A 10867-nucleotide genomic window follows, 5' to 3' on the forward strand; every position below is an offset into this window, starting at 1 on the left:
AGTAAAATCTTTGAGCTTTCACGAACATCTTCTATCTTTTGGTCCTATAAAATTGCTAACATTGGATCTCTATCCTGTCAAACACAGCCTTTTCTTTAAGATTCAAAATAAAAATGAGCTGTGTAAGATTTGTTAGGGTCAGCTTTAGTTGATGTGCAAAATTCTCAGTCATGTAAACAGACAGAACTGGATAGCGATTCCAATTCAAAGGCGGTCACAGAGAATCATTGCCACGCCCAAAGCAGAGTCTGCGTTCTGTCCGTATACCACCTGCAGAGGGAACGCCTTCTCCACTTCCTGTCTTAGCACTTCGTTCCGAGCAAGCGCGCTCCCACTGCCCACAATCCTGCGGACCCCCGCCTGCTGCAGATGCTCTACGGGCATCATCGAGGTGACGTTGTCCAGGACTCCATGGCAGAGAGCCCTGATCACATGACCCAGGGAGAGATTGGAGGTGGAGATGCCAGTCACGTGGCCCAGGCAGAGAGGGTCATGTCTTTCTCCCAAGATAGTAGGACTCACCCTCAGGTTGCTGGTTTCCTGGTTCAGGGCACAATGAATCAGCTTTTCGTATAAGCACGAGTCACTCAGCTCTGCACCTGTGGAGATTGGGGGGGGGTGCAGCAGAGGGGGGCATTTTAGTGTCATCTATCTGTGCAGACTTTAGTTTAACTGTTCTACAGTTGTTATTTTGTTTATTGCATTCATGATTAATTATTCATTTAATGTCAGTTTTCTCTAATCTCTGGTCTTTGCTTTCATCTTTAAGCAGCTTTGATTGTTGATCTGCAAGTATAACCTTTCCCTAGAACTGTTTGCCAACGTTTCTGAATAAAGCTGGGATGTATTTTGGTTCTTGCATCTCCAGTAACGAGTTTAGAGAGGTGTCATTTATCATCTCTATGAATATGTTAAGTATATGAGCCTGTGAGGTGTACATGGATCTTTCCAAATGAGCTCACATAAACCCTGATTAAGCAGCAGATAAAACTTTCTGTATATCAGAATATACCACAGTTTTAAACCTGGTGTCTATAGTGCCATTCCCTTTAGTTATAGGTTTTATGTAAAGACTGTATATAAATGATGGGCACAGCATAATCATCAAGTGTGAAATGTGAAGATAATGAAGATATACCTTAAAACTACATTTTTCCTAATGGCCAACAGGGAGCGGTCCATCTGGTTGAAACAGTTGTAAAAAAAAGTATATGATAACACGTCCCTGCTGCTCACTTGTACGACTAAGACTAGGATTAATCAACAATGTCAGCTGGCATTAGCTATTTGCTGATCTATCTGTATCAATATTATAACTGCTGATGAATAAAAAAAATTTAAAAACTAAAGAAGAGACAGAAGAAACATCCTTCAACCATGTCTTGAGTTTTGAAATTACATAGTTTTCCCACCAGTGGGAGCTCTTGTTGTTGGCAACACACTTCTTTGGAAAGCCACAAACACAACATCCAGCTAATCCGAGCAGTTAGGTTAAATAATTACATAAATAACTACGCATAACAAACGTTAGGGAAGTCTGTTTATGATTTGTGCCTGAAAAGAGAAAAGAAATGGCCAAAATACAGCTTTTTCAACCCTGAATATTGGTATCCGCCGGTTTATGCAAAGTGTCAGTAAACATTTTCTTATTGAGGTTTTTGGTCTCACAAATCTTATCAATACACAATGTGATGCGCGATTTTACATTTTAATCCGTTTTAGAGTAAAGAGGGGGTAGGATTTTTAGAGAAGTTGTCACCTTATGAATATGAAACTGTTGAAATAATTTGTTTCGTTATATTGTACTTGACTTTACTAAGCTATTCTACTTTTTTAAGCCTTTTGTAATAATCATGATTAAAAAATAAAACTAATGTGTGGAATCACAGTGTCTGTGTCCATCTGCAAGTCAGCCTGCACTGTTTGGTTTTCCTGAGAGGGATGACGATGGATTAAGGTCTAGAAAATAGAAGAAGAATACAAACCAAGCTCTCTCATCCAGGAAGTCAGCATCTCCACAAAACTTGCCAACACATTCCCGCCATTGAGCGATGCTGCAACAGCCAAGTATGTGGACTCAAAGTAAGGGAAGTAGGAGATGGACGAGGCAGGCTGAAGAGAATCTGGAGGTTTGAAGTCAGCTGGCATGGCGTAGGTCAGCTGGGCTGAAGTGCTTATGTTAAGGACTGGGAAATTTGAAAAAAAGAAAGAAACTGTCAGCTAAAGAGAATTAGCTGTGATGGTTAGTGATGTGTTTGTCCTGAAATATAAACCCCTAAGTCAGCTACAATAAGTTTTATATTGGATTTTTTTCCTCAACCTTATTGTTTGTTGATCTCTCACTTGACATGCAACAGTGTGGTTTGTGTCTGTGAAGGTTCTCAGTCATCCAGGTCATCGTAGTCTAAGGAGCTTGGAAAGAAAAGTGTCTGGACTTCTTTGAGTTGCTTGAAGACGTTTCACCTCTTATCCGAGAAGCTTCTTCAGTTCTAAGAGTCAAATGGTGGAGAGCCCCAGATTTAAACCCAGTGGGAGTTTCCCCCCAAAGAGGGACAAAGGACCCCCTGATGATCCTCTACCTAATCACATGAGCCAAGGTGTGAAAGCGGGTGTGCTTTACAATTAGAGCTGGGCGATATAAGATTTTTTCATATCACGATATGTTTTTTTCATTTCAGGCGATAACGATATCTATCACGATATAAGCCAAATAACTATATTTGTAAGATTTAAATGTGCCGTTGCTCACAAGTAAAATGTGAAATAATCAGCAGCTTGTTTTTATTTAAATATTTATTTCCCATAATAAGTTCATCCATTAAGCGGATGTGAATGGATGGATGAAGTTCAACAGGGTAGATGTACTTAAGGAACATGAGACTTTTTCAGATAAATAAAGGCAAATATTGCAAACTACACAAAAGGTAGCCACTAAAGCGTTTAAGTTTCAAAATAGAACAAACGAAACAGACTAAATTGTCAATTCCACTTAGAAACAAAATATTAATTCTAAAAATAAATCTTAGTTTGTTTTACAGAAGAACAGACAAAACTGACTAACTTTTGTCAATATCAAATAAACTGAGAACTAAAAGGAAATTCTCGATCTCTCCTTGTTGTATAGCTGAGCTTTTCAAACAGTTTTAACAGTTACTTTAGTCTGACAAAAGCCGAATGACGAATTAGCGCTTCCAGTCAGAGACTGAGGCTACGTCCACACGTACACGGGTATTTTTGAAAACGGAGATTTTCCGTTTCCGTTTTAAAAAATAATCCCGTCCACACATAAAGGCAGAAATGAAGGAAAACGCTGCTATGAACATGCCAAAGCAGCAGGTGGAGCTAGATTCCTAACCGTGCAGAAATGTTGGCCAATCAGAAGTCTAGAAGCCTCGGTGGGAAAAAGTAAACAAAGCTGGGGCATAGAAGCAGAACCGAGTCGTATGTGTGGAGGGACAGTAACTGTGTGTATATGTAAGCATTTAAACACTGCAGAGAGTAGAATTAACAGTAACAGTATTGTAGAAATTCATTTCATCGAAACAATAACGTGGCGCACAGTGTGACGCATGCACCAGTTTATTGTATTTCCGGACTTGCTTTCGGCACAATTTACAGTGCACGTTTTTTGTCAGACTTGAAATAGCCGAAATACCTTCACACTACGGAACTTCTATGGCTCTTCCGTTCGACAATCTCTCCGGCATTGGAACCATCATCTGTTTTCTCTTCGGTAACCTTCGGTCACGCTCGGTTGATTTTTCTAGTCGGCACACTCATTTCCTCCATTACCCGGGCGGTACGGTGGCTGGCTGCTTCCCAAACACATGTGCGGCCTGGCAGTTGTGCTGTACGTAACAAGTCACGCGACGTGACGCTGCGGCTGTGATTGGTTCGGCTCTGCGCTACTTAATTTGGATTGGCTGACCTTTTTTTTTTTTTTTTTTTTTTTTTTTTTTTTTAAAGAGGATAAGAGCGGCGAGGTCTATCGCGATAGTTTAATTTCTCTATCGAGTAAAAGTTATATCGCGATAAATATCGTTATCGTTCTATCGCCCAGCTCTAGTTACAATCAGCCAAGGTTTCGGGTGAGCTCATTGTGAAACCTGGCCCCACCTTATCATGCAATTTCCTGAGGTCAGATGGCCCAGGATGTGAGTGGACGTTAAGGCGTCTGGGAAGGGATCTCAAAACTGGATTATAGATGGCAGACAGTTGGTGTCATAAACCACCACCTCTGTTCAAAGATGGTCGCTCACAGTGGACGTAAATGGCTTCTTTCACTCCTCTTTCAAACCATCTGTCTTCTCTGCCCAAAATGGGAACATTTGCACCCTCGAAAGAGTGACATTTGTCCTTTAGATGCAGATGGACAGCTGAGTCTTGTCCCGTGGAGGTGGCTCTTCTATGTTGTGCCATGCGCTTGGCTGTTTGGTCTCTCCGATGTAGAGGTCTGGGCATTCCTCGCTGCACTGTACAGCACACACCACATTGTTAAGTTTGTGTTTAGGAGTTTTGTCTTTCGGGTGAACCAGTTTTTGTCTGAGTGTGTTGCTGGGTCTGAAGTACACCGGGATGTCGTGCTTGGAGAAGAGCCTCCTGAGTTTCTCTGATACACCGGCTACATAGGAGATGAAAATGTTGTTGCATCTGTCTTTCTTATCCTCCCTCGCTGGTGTCTGATCTTCTTTTCTGTGCATCTTTGCTGACTTTATAAACAGCCAATTAGGATAACCATATGTTTTAAGTGCTTCCTTTACATGTGTGTGTTCCTTCTTTTTTCCTTCAGGCTTAGAGGGAACATGTTCTGCCCGGTGGTGTAGGGTCCAGATTACCCCAAGTTTGTGTTCCAGAGGGTGATGGGAGTCAAAGAGGAGGTACTGGTCTGTGTGTGTGGGCTTCCGGTAAACTTCAATGTTGAGGTTGCCATTCTCTTCAATGTCCACAGCGCAGTCCAGGAAAGGCAAACAGTTGTCCTTTGTGTCTTCCCTGGTGAACTTGATGTTTTTATCCACAGCGATAATGTGCGCAGTGAAGGATTCCACTTCTTGTGTTTTAATTTTGACCCAGGTGTCGTCTACATATCTGTACCAGTGGCTGGGTACTCTCCCTTTAAAAGAGCCAAGAGCCTTACATTCGACTTCCTCCATGTAAATGTTGGCTACAATAGGCAATAGTGTGGTTTGTGATTCAGCTAAGCTGTAAACAAATTCCCCTTTTGGGATTATTAAAGTTATCCGAATCTGAATTAACTTATAAATGCAGATCCACAATCAACTGTGAGAACATTGTGCATTTAGTTCATTAAGAGAGATAAATGGATATCCTGTTTCACCTGCATCTGTCCGTTCGCTCATGCAGGAGTAGACGGAGCACTGGAAGTCTCCTAGCGCGGCCCCTACTGGCGTGCCAGCAGGGATGCCGTGCCACTGAGAGCAGGTCTTTCCTGCCAAGCTACCAGATGGCACACACTTAGGAAGCAGGTGCAAAGGGAAGCCAGCACCCTTCAGACTAGAGGACACACACACACATACAGTGCTTGTTACGTATGCTTGCACTGATGCAAAAAGTGTTAGGTAAATGAGGCTGCAAACCAAACATGCACAGCAGTTTTCATGCAGTAGGTGCATCTAGTAAAGTGTTGTAAAAAGGAAGGACGTTCAACACTATACAAACATGTTTTCGTTCCACTGATTGGATGACGTGTTGAAGAAGCCCCAGCTGGCTGCATTCTGGGGTGTCATCACACACCTGTCCAAACCGCACAGCATGGACACCACATAGTCCTGGATAGTACCTGCAACCGTAAAGTCCTCAAGGAATTTGGGTCTGCGGCAAAACCACACAGCTTCAGCTTTTGTATCCCAATTGCAAAATGTATTTATTTATAATGTATTTATTTTTAAAGATGTGAGCTTACTTGTGTTTCATGTACCAGAAGATTGTTGCACAGCCAAACCCCGTGGCGACGCTGAGATGAGAGTCTGGTCTGGGAAGAGAGGTGAGGAAGTCATTGCTGCAACGTCCATCTTGCCAGGTGATCAGCTGACTGGTGTCTTTGGCTGTTAAGGAATCACTATTGGACCAGACGCAACCTGGGTGGTGCAAAAGACAGTCAACTGAGTGCTTACAACTTTAATACAACCCTTGTTTGAGTTGTTATGTTGACTGCTGTGTTCTTGAAAGACTCTGTCCTTTGCCCTGTCCTATTATCAATCAATGTTGTTCTAAAGCCTCTGGATCCACTTAAACATTAGTCAAACTAAACTGCATGCTTATTTTAGATACCACTCTATACAGATACTCTATACGTATCTGTCGCTATTCTTTGTGACCATATGGATCGGTCCCTCATATTACCATTATTTCACCCAAAGGCACCAAGTTAATACTTAAAAAAGCTGCAACAATACACACAAATATAAAAAGTACTTGGTGACAACTTTGCTTTTAGCCTTTAACCCTCTGGGGTTCAGGGTATAACTGGTTGTTTTTTGACTACTTTTAATTTGTCCTCTATATTTCACCTTTAAAAACTGTTTATCTTGCCAATTCTGTTATTTTCACATTTTGACATACTGTATAAGCACAACTGATCTAAATTCAGACAAAATTTAAAATATGAGTAGAAAAAAGTTATATTTTTGACTGTAAAAAACACAAACATGTTTTACGAATCATTTTCATAACTTGAAATGCAAATAGAAATTGTACATTTTTTGAAAATATGCACAAGTTTTGCAAACAACAAAGTTATATGGTACTATTTATCTAAAAATGCAGCCAAGGCTCAGACGTTTTTTATATAACCATTTAAAACTATTTAGAGAACAATGAGGTGTTCTGCATCAAATAAGAAGACACACAAATTATATATGCAACTCCAAAAATAGTTTGTGTCCACTATAAGACAGAGGAGAACAGCACAGGGATAAATCCTGCAGGTATGACAGAAGGTGTGTCACTCCTGTTTTCCATGTGGAGACAGCGTTTACATCTGCCTTTGGTGGCTTTTTTTGCAGCAACTGTGACATTCACTAGTAGAAGTGACACACAAAACAAAACAACGACTACACTACACATTAACTACACAAGACAACACACTAACTTGAGTCCAAACACAGTAAACATCACAAATCTATCATGTATCAAAACTCACTCGCTCACTCTCGCCGGTGTCACTCCTAAAACTTCGCCCTCTTCCTAAACAACCAAATGCCACATAATTTTTGATTGGTCGACATGGCACATTTTTCCACTTTTTCTTTTTTTTCACTCCCAAGCAGAGAGTGTTTGCTACCGCTGTCCGTAGAAAACGCCGTTTTTACGGTTTCTTCCCGCTGTAAACACCACTGTTTTATTTAGAATTGAAACTAACACTCAGTCCGTCAACCCTAGAGGGTTAATCAGAAAGCCTTAAGTTGGCTAGTTATGTAACTGGCTAAATGTTTAAAGTAGGGGTGGGCGATATAAACGATATACGATAGAAACGATATAAATTTGGCCAACGATAGAGATTTTGAATATCACGATAGCGCATGTTGATGATGTCATCAAGCTGCGCCTGTTTTGGTCGAAAGCATCGCAGCTGCTACAACCATTATCATCTGCAAATTATGCCGGGCGACAGTCATAGCAAAGAGATGAAACATTTTTGAAACATGGGGAAAGCCAAAAACTGCGCTTCCTCCACTTCCGTAACCTTGATTCATTAATGTTGAATTCTCTCGCAGCTGTTCTATTCCCATATTGTTCATCCTCCAGCTTCACTGTGCTAATGTTATGCTAACATAGCTGTGTCGCTAGCAATCACATAGCACAACATTATATACCAGGTAGTCCAACTTCAGTAACTCTGCAAACACCACTGCTGTTTAGTTTTCTGTCTTCATTTATGTTGAAAGTGGTAGCAGAGCTGTACGTTTTAATTAGTTTCAAAAATCTCTCAGTCAGAATATGGTATGTCATGTTTAGGTGGAAACTAGCGAGCTAACTTCCTGTTAACTTCTAACTCCATTAAATTTAATAAATTCTGTTTTTATGGATGCATGGATGTTAAACTTAATTGTTACACCTGATAAAGCAGCAACGCTGATGATTTTATTAAAGATGAAAGAGTTTAGACCGTTTTTAACTCTTAGTGTTGGTTTGACTTTGGGACCTGAAGGGGATGAGGTTTTGGACACAGATTACTCCGCGAAGCTCCTCACTATGGCAGCCGTAATGCTCTGACAATCCAGAATTCATATATAAGGCACACTCTCGATTTATGAGAAAATTAAAGGATTTTAAGTGTGCCTTATAGAGTGGAAAATACGTTATACAGAAGAAAAGAATATATCGCGATATATATCGTTACCGCACATGCTTCAAATTATACCACGATATGAATTTTAGGCCATATCGCCCAGCCCTAGTTTAAAGCTTTCACATGAGTAAAGTAACACATATTACTGCTACTGCTAAGTAATGTTAGCTAAGTTCACAGCATATTCCATAAATCTTAATGCCATAACTAACTGTATAATAGCGCTGCCGTATTGCATCACACTCATTGCATTTCAATCATTTCTCCAGCGAGTTTGATAGCTAGCAAAATAATAATCATAATTTTAAAAATTAGCATGTGTAACGTACTGGAAAATTATTCACTAGGACTCACCTATCATGCGACTGGAGAGCGCAAACTCCGCCATTGTCGTTTTCCATCAAACACTCATTAAAACAGCAACTGCAGGTATGTTTTTTGTTTTTGTTTTTGTTTAAGAACTTTATAACTGCAGGTATGTTAGCGTGCTCATCCCGACAGTTAGGGGGAGAGGCGGGTCACATATTGAAACAGACAGCCACAGAGGTGCAAGGCAGCCCAGGCAGAGAAATTTTGCTTTTACATTTTGCGACTCATTTTATTTCTCTATCTGATAAAAATAAATAAATAAATCAATTAGATAGTTATTTGTGGTGAATGAAATACAGTTACACTTTCAAGCACTTTTAAGCACCACATCTGAAATGTAAGCAATCACCCTTACGAACCCTGATACTGAATACACAGATGCTAAAAAAAAAAAGGGGTTCCAGAGTGTTTGGCAGTGTGGAAAGATTAAAATATCTTGGGAAGAGATCAGATTGACAAGTGAGAAAATAATTACTTAGTGAAAATAAATGAAAATATTCTATTGATAAACAGCGCGATAGTCAGAAAACTATAGGACTTTTAAATGGTGATTACATGGTAAGTCAAGAAAGCTTTGCAGGAGGTATACATGTTTCCAGTGTGTCCTAGTGTAAGCTGTATAAGTGTCCAAATGTGTGGCTGTAAACACCCTAAGAAAAATTCTCTCCAATCTATCTAAGATTTGCATCACTTCAGTACCTAATCTGTGATGATCCTGGTATAATTCATCCATCTTTACACAAATGTTTCCATCCTCCACCTAAATGAATGTATCCAAGATACAAGAATTAAGATTACACTGATATACACAGTATGTTTCCTGAATCCCTGATGGTTGTGTTCAGAGAAGGGACATTGGGTGGTAAAGGTCCTAAAACATGATCAACTACTCCCCACTCACAATTTACCATTAGACTGGAGCACTGTTAATCACACATTGCTTCATGCCATTGGATCAGGGCATAGATAGGATCAATGGTGAGATGTAAGTGAGGACTGAACTTCATTACATTCATGATAATGTTTTAGTTACTTATTCATTTGTAGATCTTAAAATCTATCCATGTTCTACCTTCACTCTTTGACCCTACCACATCTGGGTCCCAGGAAAGAGGTAGACAATGAAAAAAACAGAACCTGTGTTATGTGGTATTATAAAAGTCAAAGCACTGTCAAAGTAATGTCTCTAATTCTGAAATAGCTCCTGAATGTAGTGCGAAATCGTTTGACTCATTTCTTAATTGGTATTATGACTTTTACTTGAGTAAAGAGCCGAAGTACTTGTTTCGTCACTTTGCCAAACAAAGACTATTTTGGCTCTTGCGCAGTGTCATCTGTATTTGGCACAGGGCTGCACGTGAGCCTGAAAATCATGTCTAATCTTTCCTTTGACACCTGATTTTGTTTTTGATCATGTTTTTCTCATTTCCCGTGAAAAGAAAATCAGAAACAATCCCCAATCATAGAGCCGTTGTTACACAAGTTACCACACTGACGATGAAATGCCACAGCCCGCGCGCAGAATAACTTTACCGCTTTTTGGTTTCCAGAATAAAACTCCGTGCATCTGTCCGGTCAGCCCGATGCAGCACACATGCTGCAGTTTGTCTCTGGGCAGGAGGCCAATGCACCGGTCCAGAGTGTCTATGATCCGACCCGTGTCCTGCTCTTTCGCCTGCGTTACACACAATCACACAGAGGTGTTTAGATTACTGAGCTGTAGTTAAAATTGCGGGACAAGTGAACGCACTCACCTTTATCCCGCTATCGTCGGCTAAATCAGAAACAGTCGGTAAAGACTGACTGGCAGCTATAGCTCTACATCCTCTGTCTAATAAAACGGCTTTTACTGAAGAGGTACCCACGTCCAAACCCAGGATAAAGTTAGACATGACTGATGTTTACGATGTGTACCTTGAGCTTTTTTCATACCGAAATGCAAAAGTCCTCACTGCTGCATTCATGTGATTAAAGGAGTTTAGAGCTTCTTTGCTACTTAGATTAAATTTGCTGTTATAAAACTGCTGTTTTAGCCAAAAATGTGAAATAACGAATTTACATTTTGATGTAACATAGTGTCTCCTTCAATACAAATTCAAAGGTAGCTTCCCTGCTTAAACGTTATTCAGGGTAGATCAATTTCCTACTGTTTTACTGTCAAGGAATGCACCAAATCGGCTCCTCCTGAGG

The 10867-nt window shown here is 40.3% G+C and overlaps 1 protein-coding gene across 1 annotated transcript; it reads right to left on the bottom strand.

Annotated features, from left to right (window-relative positions):
* Positions 1-123: 123 nt before the first annotated feature.
* shpk (sedoheptulokinase) lies at positions 124-10797 on the bottom strand. Its single transcript, XM_085420072.1, has 7 exons — positions 10432-10797; positions 10211-10352; positions 5921-6095; positions 5677-5829; positions 5336-5511; positions 1986-2186; positions 124-599 (listed from the first exon to the last, which is right to left on the bottom strand). The coding sequence occupies exons 1-7, from the start codon at positions 10567-10569 to the stop codon at positions 205-207; spliced, it is 1380 nt and encodes a 459-aa protein (XP_085276198.1). The 5' UTR covers positions 10570-10797; the 3' UTR covers positions 124-204.
* Between the last annotated feature and the right edge of the window lie 70 nt (positions 10798-10867).

The sequence above is a fragment of the Rhamphochromis longiceps genome, linkage group LG10, assembly GCF_057381845.1.
Source record: "Rhamphochromis longiceps isolate RC_006_pf linkage group LG10, R_longiceps_female_GT1.1, whole genome shotgun sequence".
Taxonomy (NCBI): domain Eukaryota; kingdom Metazoa; phylum Chordata; class Actinopteri; order Cichliformes; family Cichlidae; genus Rhamphochromis; species Rhamphochromis longiceps.

Excerpts from the sequence above, each read along its gene's own strand:
- shpk (XM_085420072.1), bottom strand. The coding sequence starts at position 10,569 with ATGTCTAACTTTATCCTGGGTTTGGACGTGGGTACCTCTTCAGTAAAA. Across the intron at positions 10,353-10,431 it reads CCGACGATAGCGGGATAAAG|GCGAAAGAGCAGGACACGGG; the intron begins GTGAGTGCGTTC and ends TGTGTAACGCAG. Across the intron at positions 5,512-5,676 it reads AATCAGTGGAACGAAAACAT|TCTGAAGGGTGCTGGCTTCC; the intron begins GTTTGTATAGTG and ends TGTGTCCTCTAG.